The sequence below is a fragment of the Bombus vosnesenskii genome, unplaced genomic scaffold (assembly GCF_011952255.1).
Source record: "Bombus vosnesenskii isolate JDL3184/JDL3185 unplaced genomic scaffold, Bvos_JDL3184-5_v1.1 scf7180000013272, whole genome shotgun sequence".
Classification (NCBI taxonomy): domain Eukaryota; kingdom Metazoa; phylum Arthropoda; class Insecta; order Hymenoptera; family Apidae; genus Bombus; species Bombus vosnesenskii.
In genome coordinates this window covers 5435406-5455286 of record NW_022882930.1, presented here as the reverse complement: position 1 = coordinate 5455286, position 19881 = coordinate 5435406, and the positions used below count along the sequence as shown (strand labels likewise).

The following is a 19881-nucleotide window of genomic DNA, read 5'->3' as shown; positions in this document are numbered from 1 at the left end:
AACCTCCGCATTCCTCGCGTGTAACGTTCTGTATCGATTCCACGAGCTCCATGTCACGAGCAAATTTCGTCTGAATTTATATTCAAAGCTTTCCACCCCTTGAGCGCGCAGAAAGGGAGGAAAAAAGAAAACGAGGAAAAGGAAAGAGTAGCACGACATCTCGAAATACCGGAACTTCGACCTCCGACTTCTCGAGGAAGCCGGTTCTGCGCGAAATATACGTCTCCGTTTAAAATCTTCGTTTCGAGTTCCGATCTTAATTTGCCTCGAGAAGTTTCGTTTCCTTTGACTTAAACGTCAGTCGATCGAAAGAAACGATTACTCGACGTTTCATCGAGCGAAGGATTAAAGGCTCTCTTCTTTTTCGTCATGGATTATCAGTCCGCGATAATCTTTGCTTCCCATTATCAAAGATTAAAGATATCGAATAAAACTCGTGAAACATTCAGCTCGCACGAAAATATCCAATAACTTCGATTCGTAGGTATTAATCTTCTACGATGCTGTGTGACTCTAATCTGGCCGTGATCCCTGTGTTATTTTCTTTCATCCCTACGTTATCGTATCGCTGCAAATAATTCGTTCGTAATGGTTATTTATTAAACCGTGGATATTAATGCAATTTAAATACAAACTGGTTTTCTACTTATCTTTACGCGTTATACTGTACCGTGTAAACTTTGACGCTTTGAAATATACTATAGATGTAGAAACAGTTGCTCTCGCGTATCGCAACCAAAAGGAAGTTCACAGTCGTGGAAGATTAAACGAGATATCTAAAGGATTCGTTCTCTAATCACCGATCGTTGCCGATAATTTTCGAGAAGCTCGGGAAAAGTCGGGGCCGATAAAAGCTCGCTTCCCGCGGATATTCCTGGCGAAATCTCATTACATCGTCGCTCGAGAGAAAACATAATACGCGGCCGTGTCGATCGATAACGCTCACGTGAAACAACGTCGAACAAAACGGCACGCGGCCTGTGTAATTGAAACGGAAACCGCTTTTCTCCACCCGTCCTTCTCCCCTTCTCTTCGTTCATCCCCATTTCGCTTTCCCTCTTTCCCCCCCGTATCGTGCAATCGAGTTACACTCGCCTGAGAGCCGTCGACTCGACCATCCGCATCTCGATGGTCAAACTGCTTCCGCTGGATACGAAGCTCTCGCCAAGGGAACAGGGACGACTGGTGTTCTGTAGGATGGCGTGGTCGCAGGTTCGCGGCACCTTGTCCTTGCAATAACGCGCCAACAGGGTGGTGTTTCCAGCGGGGCGGGCTGCCTGAGGGTGCGATGGCTCGGCGGATCTGTCTCCGTGACGTTGGTGTTCTTTCTCGCTGTTCGAGATGGATTATGTTTGAGAGATCGAAGCAGATTAAAGTAGCCCGGGGCGTGGATAAAGCGGGTGGCGTCTGTGCGATGAAATTTGGAAGAGAGAAGGGCGACGATAGAAACTTCGCGAATATCGCGTCACGCGAGCTTTACAAGAGACTCGTCTAATTGGAAATCCCTTTTATCGGCGCGTTCTTTCGGCCATTCCCGATGTAATTGTATTTCTTTGAAAAATATCTCTGGTTCGAACGAAATACGAGAAAGCTATCGTCGATGCGTACGATTTCTCGTTTCAATATTGCCTTAAGTTGATCTTGTTAAACAATTATAAATCGTAATGAAAGGATGTTCGAGATGCGTATAAAGATTGGAGAATCGTTGCAGCGTCAATTTTCTCGCTAATCTCGTCATTTTCCTCGTATCCAATTTGACGTATCGCAACGAAACGAAGATCGTTATCTCGTAAGACGAGATTGAGATAAGAAACGCGGGACACCGGTCTACGGTTCATGGGCGAATCTACTTTCCACTAATTTCCGAGCTTCAAATACCGGGGGTCTACCTATAAATCATCCGAATCGCTGCATAGAAATTTCTGAACCGAGGGACAAGTTACCCGAAACCTCTTTACATAACCCAAACCCCTTCCAAACTCTCGGACAAGAAAAACCAAACTACATCCAGGCAAGAAGATCTGTTAACAGCATGGCGTAACAAGAAAGCAAACTCAACTAAACAGAAGCAAACACGAGGATCCCGCGGTTTAGCCGTTGGTCGTGCAGTATATAAAAGCAACCCAGACTCTGCTACAGTGGAGTTCACGAATTTTGGTCAGACGGGAAGAACTCGACGATCTTTTTCTCGCGTGCGGTTCGCGTGGAAGAAATAGAACGTGGTTATAGACTCGACTAACGTTCGAGCATTTTGACGAGGGAATTTCGACAGATCCGAGGAAACGAGAGCCGTGGGAAATACATTTTGACGTTTCAAGAAAAACTGAGTCCACGCAGGCGGTTGCCCGAGTCGTTACGTTGATTGATATTTGAAGCTTTCATCTACAAGTTGATCATATCGCAAAAGCTGTTAATATCTTAACTTTGGTTCGATTATTATTGGAAAACGTAGAATTCTGCGTGTAAGTCGTATGTCACTGTATCGATCGATGTTCCGTAAGGAGAACCGACGGATTAAAGGTCTCTGTTTTGTGTTTGTCAGAGGTCGACTCCTGTTTTCACGAGTCCTCTGGGAAATAGCGTCTCCACGGATCCGATGCCGTCGATGATATCAATGACGAAAGTTGTGCAGATATCAATTGGCGATAACGGTGATGTTCTTGATTTAGGAATCGACTTTGTACGTTAACATATATCCAATCAAGCAAGATATCTTAAAGAGCGTTTTGGTCCGAATCGTACATGGCTGCGTCCCTGAATGTCATTGCATAGACGGATTTGTGGCTGCCTTGTATTTCAATTTAACATCTCGCTATATTTCTTCCAGCGAACGTTTCGCGTGAAGTTCTATGGTTACAGTGGATATGTGTTCCAATAAACTGTCGTTCCGACGAAGGAAACATCCAGCCACCGAAGTGCATATACATAGTCATAAGTAGGTCGCGGATTTTTACCAGGAATTTCCAGGAAATTGAAAGTTGCAAAAATGCACAAAATGTGCACTACGTTCAAACATATACGAAATATTCGAAATACACGGTGTCCTAGTATTGATGATACAATCGCCAAGCGGGTGATTGTAAATAAGAAAATAGGTCGAATATATATGGAATACGTATTTTTCACTCGAGGCTTTGTTATCGAGAAAATCGACTTTGAATTTCCTCCGAGCGCGTATGCGCTTGACTATCTCGTGGTTAAAAGCATCTCGTTACAAACCATTATTCACTTTATTCATTTATGTAGAAAGAAGCGTACATATTAAATCAAAAGTTTATTCCAAAGACAACACAAGTCTTGCACAGTTAACAGCGAGGATCGTTCTCGCGTTCGAGGAAAAAGGGGAAATACGGTGGAAAAAGCGTGCACGAAGATCTAACTCGGAGAACACTCCTGTGTATACGGTACCGGTGACCAGCATTTTCAACAATATTTGCATTAACGAGGTAAATCTTAAGAATCACGTGCCTTGTTATAACTCATAAACCTATGGCATACGGTTTGTGTTCCACGATATGGTCAAGTGCATGCGTGCTCGGAGGAAATTCAAAGTCCACTTTCTCGAAAACAAAGTCCCGAATGAAAAAAATTTATTTCATATATTCGACCTATTTTCTCATGTACAACCACCTCGTCGACGATTGTACCATCAATTCTGGGACAGCCTGTATTATATTTATTAAAACGTTCAGTGGATGAAATAAATTTCTACTTAGGTTTCATCCGTCTAAAATTAGATCTACGAAAGATCAGGAATTTGCACGAAAGCGCGTAGTTGAGTCATAAGATTGTTCTGACGTATCCATGGGGACACGTATCCACCATAATCGTAGTCTTGCTCGAAGAACATTCGAGTCACCGAACTGCTCGTCAGGAACTCGAACGAAATACGAAGACGAGGATCGGTTTTCCGGAAAAACCAGCGTAACAAGCGGAAGCTCGTCGGCTCTAACGAGGCATTCGCGATTAATCAAAGGGGATTAAACCGACCAGGCAAGATCGTAGCACTCGGAGAGTGGCATCATCTCGCCGTCCCACACCATAAGGGTGGTGGAGCAGTCCTCGTCGCTGCTCGACAAGCTGGTGCCTACGTGGAACTTGAGGATGGACAGCCAGACGCGGAACTGTGGCTGCGGTGGTCGCGGTGCCGGTCTCCTCCACACGGTTCCCGGCCTCTGCTCTGGAAACTTGGGCAAAGGACGCGGTGGCGTTGGACTTGGAAGCGCCGGCCCAGCGCCGCGAAGATGATACAGGCACGTGCTGTTCCGTGGCAAGGAATGCCGTGGAGACGCGAGCACACCACCCCCGCTGCCCTGCAGCCAGAACTCGCAATGCTTGTTCTTCGCGTACGTCGGCGAGTCGGCGTCCACGAACTTCACCTGCAAGCACAGTTCGTTGGGAAACAACGAGATAGGAACTAGGGGAAAAACGGAAGAATTATTTTGGTCTTGTAGACGTCCCAAGGTTTATACTTTAATTTCTCGAATTATTACGAATGAGGGGGGCGGGGGGATTCACGTTGGAAACTCAAGGATAACCTACGTTGTACCAGGCACATCAGAACTTGGACGGTTTATCGTTCGAGCATATCGCTCGAGTTTGTTCTACTTCAGCAACGATAGTTGTTGCCGCTCCAACAGGAATTCGAGTTTTTAGACGATTAGCTGCTACGTAGAAAACAGAGGAATTTATTAATCCTTGTAAATGTTTATAGAAAAGAAAGTAAACAGATGAAGAAGGATGATGGAAGAAAGGGTATAATACGAGATTTAAAATTCGTTACTCAATTCTAAAGGAATTCATCGACATTAACGTCTCTTAACTGGTTAGAAAAAAGGAAGAAATGAGAGGAAAAAAGGGAGGGAAGAAGAATCCCCGTCCTAAAATTCATTATCTCGTTGGCTCGTCGTTCCCGAAGAAAATTGTGGTAACGGTGGCTGCCCCGACCAACCATTTAAATGCGATCCGTGAACCGAGGGGGTGGTAGTTCGCCACCGTCAGGTGTAAAGCACGCTGTTCCGGCCCCATGAATGTTTGAACAGAATTACCACGTACTTGCACTTCTAATTGAAAGCCGTGGAGCGAATGCGGCGGCGTTGGATGCAGGAACGTGCCGTAAGGAGACGTGGTGAACTCGACCAGGATCTCGGTTCCGCTGCTAGTGGCTTCCGGCACCGGCTCACCACCTCCGCAGAACTTGAGGATCACCGGGTCCCGGGTCGTGTAGCCATCATACACGGTCACGTAGTCCTGTGGGCCAAAACGACGTTCCTTTTCTTATTATTATAATTAGTATCATTATATAATTATATAATTATTATAATTAGTATCATTCGATGGGAAAAATAGTACGACGAAAAAAGGAACTGGAACTTTTTCCAGCCACGGTTAATCGAAAAGTTTTTGGCATATTTTGTATCGCACAGATGAAGTTTGCAGAACGGTGCGGTAATAACAAAGTTCTACAGAAATCCAAACATAAATATAAAGTAAAATACTAAGAGAGGAGCAAGAAAGGATGACAGCAGACCAAATTATAGAAGAAGGAAGAAAGAGAGAAACAGAAGAGAGGGGGAAAAGGATAAGGGAATCCAAGTATAACATACACTACAGAAACATAGCCAAAGAGAAATTACCAAAGTACTTAGAAGGGAGGATGAAGTGGAAGGATAGAAGAATACTGGCGAGATTCAGATGCGGAAACGAGACCAAAGCAAGGCAATACTGGAAAGAAGAGGGAGAAAAAAGATGCAGACTATGTAGGAGGAAAGAAGAAGACCTGAGACACGTAATAGAAGAATGTGAAATAACGGGGGGGCCAAAAGACATAGGAAAAACGCTGAACGTGACTGGAGAAGGTCTAGCAGAATTGAAAGCAATAATAGAGAAGAGAAGGGCAAACGACAAGGAGGAGGCACAACAAGGAGGCTAAAGACCAAAGTGGCAATAGATTTTAGTCGTTAGTTGATAATTTATAGTTCCTAATGCTTAGTTTTTAGGGGTAGAATAAGCAAGGTAGTGCAATAGAATAGAGTGGGAAAGAGGGGAGGTAGACATGTAAGAAGGAAATTAGATGTAAGAGATGTAAACCCGAAAGTTCGTCCAAAGCCGAAAGGCACAAACAATAAGAAACAATAATAAATAAAATAAACATAAAGTAAAATACTAAACTACAAATATCAAATATGCGCATAAAAATATAAATAATCTTGTAACACCGGCTGGCTCTTATAGCGCTGCAAAAAGTATTTACACACCATTGTACTTATCATAGCATTTACGTATCAATTACATAAATTTTGTATCGTTTAGTAATACTTTCATGTGACTACGAAAAATGTCATACCGTGTAAATAAAACGGAAAACCCGCTAAGAAAACGTATCGGAACATAAGGCTACGAGCAAACACTTTTCGTAGCCACTGTAAATCTCGAGAAGATCGCGTTTCAATTTCTCAGAAAACAATTAATCGCTCGATCGGATGGGTCTTTCAGTAGTTTGACGTACGTCCGCAAACTTTCGTCGGCTATTTTGAAGCCACTCGCCAGGATTCTCGCGTTATCTTTCTTATCTGGTCTGGCCCTATAGTCCGCCAATAAATTTCGCTTATCAACTTAGAACACACGGCGATAGTTTCTCTTCTACGCGGATCGATAAATTCGGCAGAGTGTTCGTGATTTAAGAAGCACACCCGCCGGAATTACCGTGCGAGCGTAACGACCGTTCGGCTTGGCCGATACCACGCCATCGGTCACGTGCGTGGCGTTTCGCCCTGGCTAGCCATCGTTCGACGTCTCGGATTTATCTCGATCCATGCAATTTTCGCCGTTTCGGGTTTTACTACGTACCTGAACCACATCGCAGTCCTTCCACAGGCGAAGTTCGCGAGGCGATGATTCCGCTTGGGTAGCTGGCCTCGCTCTTATGGCCACCAATTGGCCCCGAGGCTGTTTCACGGAGATTAAGGCGTGTTTCCCTGCTGGTACGTCGTGCTGCCTCACCTGTGTCGTAAGATTAATACGGAAGATACTTAGGAGGTGTTGTACCGAGCGGTCGGATAAGTTTTCAGCCTTTTCTAAATTATAAACTTTGATAAGAATGACGATTACGAAGAAGACTAATCCGGATCATAAAGTCCGATGAGAAATAAAAGCTGAATCATAAACTTTATTCCAACACTTTTCTACGATACGAATTAAATCAAATGTATATCGTTCTGTTCGGTGATCTTCTAACATCTATCGGGTAATGCCATTATTCCATCCCTGTAGAATTTCTCTTATCTGCGAGCAGAAACCCCACCTCAAAAAGGTTTAACACTCGTCCGATAACCCGATATGATAAAAGAAAAGAACGATCGTAAATACAAAGGGCGGACTGATTTCAGACGTCAGACTAAAAATGGATTATGCATGGGCCATATTCTGCGTTCTATCGCTAATATCGAATTAATAATAATCTTTATTTCTAGACTAAAAAAAGAGACTTTGGTTTGCGCAATTTTCTCGCTTTTATTTTACCCATACGTTATTCCCACGCTCTCGTTTCATCCATTCCTTTCGTAATCCTGTTCTTTTAGCCTGTTTATTAACGTTATCTCTACCGTTACGCTTATATCTATCTATCCATCTTCACGCGTGTTCGTGTCGCTCATATATTATCCGAAAAACAATTTATCGAACTTCGAATCAGAGAGGTGTATCGGTTAATCGAATGAACCACGTTCAGAGGAGGGTGGTAAATTAAATTACTTCTCGATCAAAGCACCGCCGCGATCGCGTATTTCCTATCGCATACGTCCCTCGCAAAAGCATAAACGTTTACACACCATTGTGCGCGTGTCCTTCATTTTTTACTATATCGTAAAATCGTAGTCGTATCGATCGCTCTCGTGTCTCGATTCTATCGTCTTAATCAACGTTCCTTATCCAACGATTACACATCGAGCGTCACCCGTGCCATCTAACGTCCTCCTTTTATTTTCCCCTATTTCTAGACTAACCGACCTCTCTACTTCCCTGTTTACCACGCATTCCATACGATCCAATCTCCATTCCTCGTGTAACGAAAGTACCTCGTTGCGACTGTCGTGGAAACGACATTGAAATTGGCGCAACCTTCGTGAGCACCGGGTGCAGAAAATTTCAGTGGTCGTATCGAAGTGTATTTAGCGGGTCGTATCGGCTTTAGCGGGCAAAAGGAGAATAATGGTGCGCGGGTTGTACGCTCGTGGCGGTGCCTCGTAAATTTTCGTCGGAATGCCAACGTTGGTTGCGTTCGTTCCTCTTCGTTTCGAAACCGAGCCCGTGCATCGACCCGTTCAATTTGCTCGGACCGTCGTGCGATTTCGACCTGAAATACCGTTCCTCGGATTAGCCTGCAACGTTTCGCGTGTCACGGAGAACATTCCAACGTCACACCCCTTTCCTTTCACGCTCCACAGAACAGCTTTGTTAATATTCATTAGAGCGTCGTCGAGATTTCGATCGGCCGACACCCTCTCATCGACTTCCTCGCGGATCATCGTTTAGTAATCATCGGCAATTAGTAATTTGTGATTTCAAATAATTTCGTGCAACCAGATTCTTCTTGCGCGATGATATTTTCTCTACGTGCACGATTTTGCTTCGTAGTATCTCTTACGAGAGTATTTGAACGCTTATCGCAGGAAACTTTCGTGTTTATATCGTGCGTGTTACGTTTTAGAGATTTGGAAATTTTATTAAGGTCTATGACGAGAAAGGAAGGCTACGATCACAGTGATAAGGTTCGAAAGCAATTTGGGAATGCATATAAAATTTGCGAGATACTATATAAGATATAATATAGTAGATGTAGTCGTGATAGTCGAGTCTGTTGTTTCGTATAATGTATTCGTAAAAGTTGTCTATAGATGTTCGAACATTTTCCACTATGCGTACATCAAAGTCGCTATTTCGAATGTGAATATCGTGAAAGTAAAAAGAACCACGTTGGTGACAGGCAAACACGTTAATCGTTTCTCTATCAGAATTTGCGTCTACTATTTTTATATAAATTTTCTTCTTTACCATAACAACTCGGATACCCACGGGGAACAGCGGGGAAGTTGGAAAAATTCACGAAGCCTCCAAGAATTACGTAAACACCAGAAATCGAGCCATTTCCAACGAAGGAGCTTCATCGTACCGCGCGACTTACTCGTTCCAACTTCATTCTTCCTTCGGACAGCTACATAAATTTTCAAATAACTCGCTAAGAAAGGCGGTCTCCGGAATCGTCGCCACGGACTGCGCGCTACAGATTTATGATCCCGTATTCGAGTTCTGCGGTACAAAATAAACAGCGAAGGCTTCTACAATTCGTACGGACTATTTTCTAGCTCGATATTAAGTACCGTGCGAGTTTACAGCTTAACATCCTAGGTCATTTGCTAAAAGGATTTTCCACGAATCCCATGCAACCCCACGAAGCTAGGAAATCGTCGAGTCTCGAACTTTATTCCTTCGTCTATTAATTTTCGAAAGAAACGGTCTTCCAACTCGACGCGAGATGTTACGTAACATAAACTAAGAAGATAGTAACGCAGCGGGAGCACTCGTAAGTCTTCCATATTGGAAGAAAAGGATCTTCCAAGAAACAATTTTTCAAGAGAAGCTACCTCAGCCAGCGAACAATTTCTAATCGTCTCCTTGCGTGAAATATTATTTATATATGTACTTATATATAAAAAAAGGTAAATTATCGAACGAGACGAGAAACTTTTATCAAGTTCTATCAATCAAAGAAGGAAGGAACTTTTCAGAAAGCTATTTCTCCTCGAGAAGAATCCTATCCGGCAAACGGAAGAAGTTGCGAAAATTTTCTGCGCTGTTCTTCGGCGTTTCGTGTTTACAGGGCGGCAGGTGGTTATTCGAAAGTTTCCAGGGGTGGAAAATTTCGAACGGGCTTACCGCGTAGTAGCAGGTGAGATTGCGCGGGTACAATCCGGGAAAGTTGGGAGACTGCAGTCTGCACTTCTTCCGGTCGCAGTCGCTGAATATGCGGGAACAGTAGGTTCCGGATATCAGATCCCCGAGGTACTGCTCGCTGCTTGGTTTCGTCGTGGTCGATGGCTGTTCGACCATCTGCACCGGCATCGCCATCGAGCTGTTCGCGTAGTCGCTCGAGGACGTTGACAAAGTCAATTCCGTCGAAGATGGTGTTCCTGTCGGCTGCGTCATACCTGGAATCGTCATTTTTACTTCTTCTTTGTTCTATGTTCCTCGTTTATTTTGTAATCGTACATCTTTGTATATATTTTACAAGATCGATGTTTGTACGTATCCATTTTAAATCGATGATTTTTTCCTGCAATTTCATATATCTTTATATATATATATTTTATAAAATACATGTTTTTGTACGTCTTTTTTTTTTACATATAATCTCTTTTATAAAGAAGTTATTTTTGTCTTGGCAAAAATGGACGACGATTATTGACAATTAAACGAAATATAATCTACTTGGAAAATAGAATTGTCATCTCCATGGAACGTCGTTGAATCAAACGAGTATCTGAAAATTCAAACGAGCCAGGATAGAACTTCGTTTATATGAACGCAATGGACAAACTATTTAAGGGATAAACTATTTGTTGCCCGACAAGTTGATATAAACGAAGCTTCACCGTATCGTGAGAATAGTTCTTTAAAACACTTTACGATCTAGTTACATAATTAATTTAATAATCACTGTCGTTGACTATCAACGTTACTACAAGACGCCAGCCTCCACACAAGGATGCAGCAACAAGAAAGAAAAGATAGAAAAAAAGAAAGAACGACTAAATCCATCTGGACTTGAGACAAAGAAAATCTTTACAAGAAACTTCGATTTCCCTCCACGACAAACTCGACGACCTCGACACCGAAGAATTCGAACCGCGTTGTTTTCAAAACTATCCAGCTTATGTAAATTCCGTCTCATCCGAGCGGCGAAGTTATCAACGTAAGAGCATCGGCATGGAAACAAATCATGATAGAGAGCGAAAGAAAACGGAGACGTACGTACCGACGAATGGATTCCCGTAGCGTGCCACGGCGTCCGACTTCCTGATCATCTTGTACACCATCCTGAAGTCGAAATTGAATCCCGTCTGATCCTTACTGAGCCTGAGCAGCTTCAGCGTGATGGAGACGGTCTGGGTTTCGCTGTAGTAAATCGCGGGACCCCAGGACGTTCCGCACCAGAGGCCACCAACGTCCGGCCGTTGGGCCTCCGAAATCTGCAGCGATCCGTCCGGGCAGCCCTCCGCCGTGAACGACACGAATTTCCCCAGGGTGAAGCTGTCGAACGTCAACTGAAATCGCCAGCACCGTAACGTCGATTAAACTTCCTACGACACTACGCTCTTTCTGTAATCTCTCAGTTTTTCGAGAAGTTAGAACATCGTGGAATTTATCGTGTTTCCTTTAGCGCGTTCGCGGCTGTAGAAATTATATTATTACGCGAAAGTGTTCAGAGCTTTGCGTTCACACGCATACACATGCAAATATGATCTATTTGGCAGATCGATTAACTCCGTAAAACAAAAAGCAGAGAAAATCGATGAGATTACAGTAGAACTCCAGTCGTTTGAACTTGTCAGGGGATAAATAGTTTATATAATCGGAGTTCGATACAAGAGGAGCTCGCCAATTTTCCTCATTATTTTTCTCCCACGTAATAGGAACTCGTACTCGGATAAGCGAATTCAGCCAGCTGACGTTCAGTTAGTTGCACGTTAACTGAAATTTCCTTTCGATCGCTGCAGTTCCATACGAGATAAGCATCGATCAGAAGTACTTGGCTCGTTTAACAAATTTCGGGAAGCGCAGTTAGTCGCCATGGTCTGTGAATGACTGGTACTACGTCTCTGTATCATTCGACTTTCGTATCGTCACACGCTCAAGAATACCACCCGCTCAGAAACAGTAATAGGATAGGCTAGACATCCTGCATATCACGGTCATCGAAACAATAACCAAATAGTATCGGAATAGGCGTCTCTGAGATACACCAGACGACAATCCCTCCAGAGGGACTAAAAACACAGTACAAAAACCCTCCAGAATAAGCGCTCGAATCAGTCCGTTAAAACATTTTGACCCAGCCTCTCGTAACACTTTGAATCGTTCTGTAACACTTTAAACCGTCACTCGGTTGGATTCGCGTAATAAACTCTATTTTCACATACAAAGTCAAATTTCTTCGTGTTATTCGTGAAACGTTCGAACTGCGACGCGAGGAGATCACCGGCGATCTATCGGTTTCGTGATTTATTGTGTCCCCGACGTGGCAGTATCATAGTGAGTATTCAGTGGTAAAAGATTACTTTCGTCAGACGTTCGTTTCTCTCTTTGCAATTGTTCGATCTAATATTCCATCGAGTAACGATAGAAATCCTTCGAGTTGTTGGATGCTCGAGAGATACCGGTTAGATATATCTGTTTGCTCGAAGCTCTCGGTAGTAACATTTTCCTTTCGAAACTTCCCATCGTGCGCCATTAAACGCTAATATCCGGCAATGCATTACCGCGTCGAATATTCTAACGGTAAGCACACGCGCGAACATCTCACAGAACAGCTCTTCGATCTCTTTCACCCCTCTAGCTTTCGGTTCTGCGCGAGTAATCGAGTTATCAAGTATCAATCCCGTGTGGAATGATCCGACGACGATTAAAGTATCGACGTTCGCCGAGGGGCGGGCATAGAGCATCGGAGAGAAAGAAAGAGCCGCGCGAGCAGTCGAGAGAGAATGGCTTTGATAAAAACGGCAAACACGCGGAAAAAAGCCGCGAGAGGCTGGCAAACAGGCCGCGTATAAATAAATTTGGCAGCGCGCGGAAGAAACTTTCGGACCGCTCGTTCGTTTCGTTTACGAAAGTATTCGAGGCCGCGAAACGACGTTCGGTTATGCTTCCCTCCGGCTAACTGGCGCAATTCAAGCAATTTGCGTTATTAAAAATTCCACCGTTAATTTCTGCTCGTCTGGCAGACCACGGTTCTGCCTTGTTTCCCGTAATTCTCTCTCTTTCCATCTGTCTTGTCGTTTCTTTTTTACTCCTTCTCCTTCTTCTACCTATTCTTCTTTTTTGCGTTTCTTTTTTTTTTTTTTTTTTTTTAATTTCTGGCGCGCCTTTTCAACGGAGAAAGCAGCAACGTTTCTCGGCTGTCTTTTTCGCCCTCGAAACTATGCCGCGATTTAGCGAAAAGTCTCAGTCAAACGGATGTAAATTTCTTTGGTAGCTTCGATTATGCGATGGTGCATTTACGAGGTACCTCGTTACTCGTCTAATTACCCCACGCAGCCATTCATGCTGTATGTTAATTAGGAATACAGGTTCGGGTCTAGGTTAGGGTCTTTGTTACGGAGGATAATCAAAGAGGCTTTCGGGCAAACTTGCCTGTATGATGTCTCCCAGATCGCCGCCCGGTGCGCTGAAGGTGAGCTTGCAAATGTAAGGCACCTTGTCCTCCTTCGGTCGATGGAGCTCCAGGTCGTAAGTTTTACCCACGTCGCCGTAGTACGTTTTATTGCAGGCTGAAACACGAAGGACAAAGATCTCTCTGAAACAAACATTATCGATCGTCTTGTCGCCTAACTTACTTAGCTCCAGGTCGCTTGAACACGAGAAAATCGAACTTCGATTCTAATGGCGCGGTCGAACGATCAACAAGTTGAGAAGCGCGCTCTTACGAATCTAAAGTTAGAGATATCCACGATTTTACGATTTATCACTGAAATTAATTCTCTAGATAGCGAGATTTGACTTTGCGATGTCTCCACACGTGCACGTTCTACCTTGGAGCTTTTAACCGAGCCATGTGACTGTACTTTCCTTTCGTTCGTTATGTCAAGCCAAGGAATCGCGCTCGATCGAACGTCCTTGGCAGAAATCTTCGGCCAAATTTCCGTGTAATCGGCATCGGCGACTCGATCAAAGGGTTTATCGAGGTGAATTTCGAGGTCGACCGGGCAAAGAATCGACTGGGGCGTTCGATGAATTATCGATGGCTCCGGGCTAGTTTCCTTTGCTCGATCGTTTTCCGCAGAAAAATTCGATTCGTCGCGATCTCCTCTATCTCGAGTTAAAAGGAGAACACCGGTTCTCGATCAAAGTCCGTCGTGAAAGGAAACGTATGTATGTACTCTTCCTTCGGGGCAACGCGACGTATCCAACGTATATCGATCAGGCGCTAATCATCGAACTATCATGGAAAAGCCGGATTCCTATAGCTTTTCATTCGTATAACTTCTATTCGTAAACACTCGTATTGTTTTTGAAATGCGTGCAACGATACGTCGATTGAAACGATGCCTCGAGGTCATGGACGTTTTGAGGTAACACGAACCGTCACTGAATTTGCGATAAATTGGACGCGTTGAATGGATACGAAGCTTTCACAAAAGCATCTTTAAAATCGCGGATCAAAGCGACTTCTGTAACTGGTTTCATTCGATTGTAATTACGGAATAACGCGAACGTGTTCACTTTTAAATTACCGATCAATGGATCTGAATTTTAATGGCCACTCGCGAATGTAGGAGGATGTTGAGTCGATGAATGGCGTATACAAACTGGCGATACCTTTTCATAAATTTCGTCGAAACGCGTGCTGGGCCGATTAATGGGGAAGAGCGATCAAATTCTCGCCAAAACTTATAATACGCTACAGTACACCGCGATAATAATTTGTAGACGAGTAACGGGGATAAATAATTATGGTAACGAATTTCACCGGTATAGTGGAAAAATAGGTATTCTTCTAAAAATTCAGTAATTAAAGTATATTCGTGGCGTACGCGTAGCGGCTCGCGAAAGTATTCGAACACCTACCGCTGGAAAATTTGCATGAATATATTATATGCATTGTATGAAACTTTTTGAAACTTTGTTAGCGGCGTAATGAGACACGACTATCGTGATTATACTGGTAAAATTGGAAACTAGTCTGAAAATCTACGTGGAAGTTACAACACGTTTATTGCACATATATACCATTATACAACGAAAAATTATAAACCATACAGAATGAAGAGAGTGGTCTTAAACGTATAATTCGCGCTAAATATGGTCTCTGCATGTTGTTACTTACATTATAGCGAATAATTAATCTCGTCATATTATTGCGAATAATTCAAATAGCTTGGCGATCTCTACGAAACGAGTACTTCCAATAAATATCTTGCAAATTTCATACATTTACAGTATACAAACACAAATTTTCAAATCACACAGTTTGTATACTATATGTATGTGGGAGATGAAAGGACATCGGGGCTTCCCTTTTGGAATGTTGGGAAAAATCCCAATACCCTAGTCCAGACTTTTACTATAGCTACACTTAAGTAAGAAAGCTAAGAAACAGTTTTAATGTTCTAATCCGATTTTACGACGATGGGCTTGGGCTCGAAGTGACATAACGGGTCACTGAACGCAGCTACGGTCACGGGAGGGACGTGCACCTGACAGAGGTATAGAATAATTATATAGCTCTCCTTAAAAACAAAGATCGACCCGAGAGGTGGGGAGAAGAATATACGAGGACAGTTCCACTTGGACTGCAAGTTAGTTCATTCAGATAAGTTTTACTTGTACGTTGAGTCATACGTGTATCACATCGCATACATCATACCGTTGACCGTGGATTCGTTGTCGAACCTGAATTCGTTGTCATCGACGTCTCGACCATCCGATCGCCGCTATTACTTGCAGTCTCTTGTAATAACCACATTTGTACCAATAAATATCAGCTATACCCGCGATAGTAAATTCGAGCGAAGGTTCGTCGAACGCCCAAAATTCCAACCTCAACCCGACATATATGTAGTATCGTGGACGAAGAGATATCGAGCGAACTATAAACAATGTCGCGAGAAAGCCGAAATGGAAAGCCGACAGGCCCAACAAACCTATCGTCGGCGAATAGTTTCGCGGAAAAGGCTTGCGTGACCCTGGCCACGAGCTGTTGCGGAACACGTGCGTGGTGGGGTAAGACAAAAGACAAAGGGATGCTAAGGAAAGAAGACGAATTAACAGTCAGTGTCAGTTGAGAAGTCAGAGAGCGCGAACTGCGTTGTCGAGAGGCTGTGGTCCGTGTGAAAGAGAGCGTTGGATCCGTGGTGACGAGATTTGCAAATGAACTATCTAGTTGTCTTAATTATAATACGTTATTGCGATTAGTTTACGTTAAACAACCATCGTTTCTTGTTTAACCAACATCTGTTTAATCCATTTATTGTAGATAAACTAATTGTAGTAAGGATGCTACATATACATAGAAAGTTTCTAAGACTGTTGGAATACTTTCGCGAGCGTTGCGCGTATTTATTTTTTCCTCTGCAACGAACGATTCCCGAGTTCATCGCCGAGGACGGATTTTCCAGAGCGATAGCATAATCGTTGAAAAATTTGTATCGTGTATGTCAAAGAAACCGAAACTCGCTCGCTGATTAAGTTACTTTGGCTTCCTCTATCGCATGCTCCGTGCAGAATTACATTGTGCAGGACGGCTACGTTACAATACTAGTTCATTGTGGGGCTTCAAGGGCTCATCATGCTCGTATGTATAGGATGGAAATCGAGGCTAACGTCGGTGGTGGGCCAATACGAACGTATACACATATATACAGATGCGCGCGCGCTCGCACAAAAACACACACGGACACGCTATCGACGGGGTGAATGGGCCGAGAACACAATGCACGCCATTTCCAGGCATCGGGGTCTCATTCCTAATCAGAATCCTAGTTTGCCTGGCTAATAGCGCGCCTGAAATCTGGCCACCTTGTCTTCCTCGCGTCGTAACTTATCGCTATAACTAGATTACCCCGCCAATTTTCATCGTCCGTCGAATGCTACACGAAACGTTTCACCTGTTAGTTTCGCTTCTCGCCATTGGAAATGCCATTACGCCTTTCAACGTATTCCATTTTATACGAGACACTCGCTAGAAAAACGATCGTCCGTCGGAATTTTCAATTCCGTGGTAATTTGAAAATTGGATGGATCTCTATAGAAATTATTGTGTGTGATTTTAGGAACCAGAGGGCGATTGTAATTATCGATAATGAACCCTAGACGTCTAGGGCTGCTATATGGAACATTCTGCAACGTAGAATTAGCTGGAAATTTAATTTCAACGTTCGCGAATCGCGAGATATCTCTTCTTTGCGGCCATTCGGTCGGAGAATTTCCGTTGTCGACCATGTTCCTCGTGTGTTATCCAGAAATGATAACCGAAGAATATTCGTTTTATTTTCCACCGATGTTTCGCTTTCATCAAGCTCTAATTTTGACGGATGCGGGGCTATTCACGCTTAATTATTTGGCCCAGCCGGTGGATTGAAACTCGAGTTTTAATTTAGCCAGATGATTAAACTCCTCTGGTATCCAGGATGCGCATTGCGCTGGATGCTGTGAATTCTCGTATCGCGAGAGAAATAGAAGAAGTATCGAATATTTCGCAGAAAGTTTCGGCGACTCGCTGAATATCGGTGCTATTGGGGTTTAGCTGCAACTTCGAACTTCCATTTTTTATTGGATTTCCTGAAACGAGTAGAGGGAAAAGGGTTGCATGTTTCCGTGCGGGATAGTGGAACTCGAGAAAAACTTCAGAATGTCCTCCCCTCTCCATAAAAAGAGCGTTAAGTAATTAGCAATTCGGATATGGGAAATTCGGGAAAATTGGAAAATTATCGAGAAGATTGCGAGTAACGAAAATTCGGGAAAAAGAGAAGGTTCCTCGGTACTTGAGCGTCGATGCAAACGATTGATAAGCTGCACCAATCGGAACAATCGGGCCAGGTGTAATTGAATATTCGTTAGGTTTAATGACAGGATTCGGTATCGGAAACCGATAGTCGTCCGGCCGCCGCCTCTGTCGAAGTATTACGAATTCAGTTGGTGCATCTGTTACGTCAAATTACGAAAGTTCCCGGAGGGAAGCTGCTTGCCAGCTTCTCGGCTGCGTCTCCTCCGGCTGACTAATGACTGGCATCAACTACTTGGCTGCGTTTCGCTATGTCGGATACGCGTTCCTCTCCTCTCCGAGATGTGTCTGGTAATGGTGTTTGACGAATTATGGGCTTTTGTCACTGTTCAAAAGCAGTCGACCATCTGTACGCTGACGCGTCGTTTCTCTCGAAGCATTACGGCAACATCAAAACGAGAAGAAGATAGAGGAAAAAGGGGGAAAGACTTTCTGCAGCGTCGCGATTAATAATTCCTCTTGCATATCTCTCCCCTTATCTTTCCTAAACTACTGTCCTATTTCCATCGTTACTCTCCTCTTTATCTCGATCCTACTTCTTTCTGTTTAGCCGGTTCGTCTTTATATTCGCCGATTTTTCCGTCGTTCTTGCCAGAAACCGGCGCGAATTCGTCCCTCTTTCCGATTCGGACAATACAGTGGCGGACAACGCCACTGTACCCGGAGCTGACCCGGTTTTCACGAAGCTTCGTGCCGTAGCATCGTAATAAATCGTCGACGCGTGACCCGTCGTCCTCCTTGTGCTACTCCTCGTCGCGGGATTATATTTTATTACGCAATAAAATATGAAGTTCTCGCGTCGAGTGCTTTCCCATTTATCGCGCTGACGATCGCAATACGCCGTGCGACGCCCGATGCTAAATCACGCGGCTACGCTAACTCGACTTTCGGATTTCGTCGATTCCGTCCGTCCTTCCTTGCGTTCTATCGTTCGGCACTCCGGCGAGATAGTAACCGGCCGAAGATTTACGTAGAAAGTACTCGCGGATTCGTTTCAAATTTTTCAGTACGAGATCGTAACAAGGATGTAACTATTCTTTTTACAACCGAATGTTTCTAAACAGCGTCTGGGCGGATAAATCACAGCGGAAGCGAGAAGAAACGATGGAAATCGAATAGAAACGGCGTAATGCTACTCGTCAGGAATAAATGCCGTCCGTTCAACCGGGAAACTCGCGCGTATTTCGTGACTCCTACCAGCGAGAGGAGCACGAGAAGGATGAGCGCAGATAAGAAAGAACGTGTCGCGACTGAGAAAATTCTACCGTAAGAGAGATTGCTCTTTCAAAAATAGCAGACAAACCTTGGGAAATCTCGGGAACGGTAGAATCGGTGGAAAGTCGAAATTGAGAAAATTGGAATCGGGGCTGGCTTACGAACGAGCTAATTTTCTTATTTCTTTCACTTCTTTCGTACGTACCGGTATCAAAGGCCGCGCAGCCTCGATTTATCTTCCGTTTCGAAAGCAACGGTCCGCTTTGAGGCCACGTTAGACCGAGTAACGCGTTCTTCGACGCGGTAAAAAGCCCGGGACGCCGAGGAAAAGAGTTGCTCGCCGCGATACGAGATACTTTTACGAGCGGTGCAGGATATTCTGCGGGATATGCTCGCCGCGGAAACCGCTGCGCGAATGTCGGTCGGGTTTTATGCGCTTCCGGGCCTCGTGTGATTGGTACGAGGCCGGTAAAGGGATCCGGGATTACGTGCCCGATGATGATGATTCGCTTTCATCGCTTTCGTAACGCGTTTCCATGCGGCAACTCGCTCGATTAGAACGGCATGCGAGATCTTGAATTTTGAATTCAGATTGGTTTTTCGCCCGTTTCGGGATAATAGTGGACGTTTAAAGTGGATTTCGCACGATAAATGTGATCGCGGTTCGATCGTTTTTCGTTTCCTGCCACATTTTCCACCAACGTTATAATCGGACGTAAAATTAGAACGAAACTGTTGAGAATCGTGGATCTTCGAAGCCGAAATAATGTTATAGCAATACTAAATTTATACCAAGGATTAATATTAAGATAGTAATATATTTATTTCATGAACGATTTCTTATATATTCATCGATACACACTTGCACGCGTCTCGGCACTTTCTTCTAT

General features: G+C 43.9%; 1 protein-coding gene across 5 annotated transcripts in view; it reads right to left on the bottom strand.

Annotated features, from left to right (window-relative positions):
* LOC117231225 overlaps positions 1–19881 on the bottom strand; it is a 182190-nt gene that overhangs the window by 11508 nt on the left and 150801 nt on the right. For all 5 annotated transcript variants that reach the window (XM_033489448.1, XM_033489450.1, XM_033489449.1 and 2 more), the window contains 7 exons: positions 13408–13544; positions 11033–11321; positions 9934–10205; positions 6850–7002; positions 5056–5250; positions 3991–4379; positions 1096–1332 (listed from right to left, as the gene is read on the bottom strand). In XM_033489448.1, the coding sequence (XP_033345339.1) occupies positions 1096–1332; positions 3991–4379; positions 5056–5250; positions 6850–7002; positions 9934–10205; positions 11033–11321; positions 13408–13544 (1672 nt within the window). The remainder of the gene's footprint in view (positions 1–1095; positions 1333–3990; positions 4380–5055; positions 5251–6849; positions 7003–9933; positions 10206–11032; positions 11322–13407; positions 13545–19881) is intronic.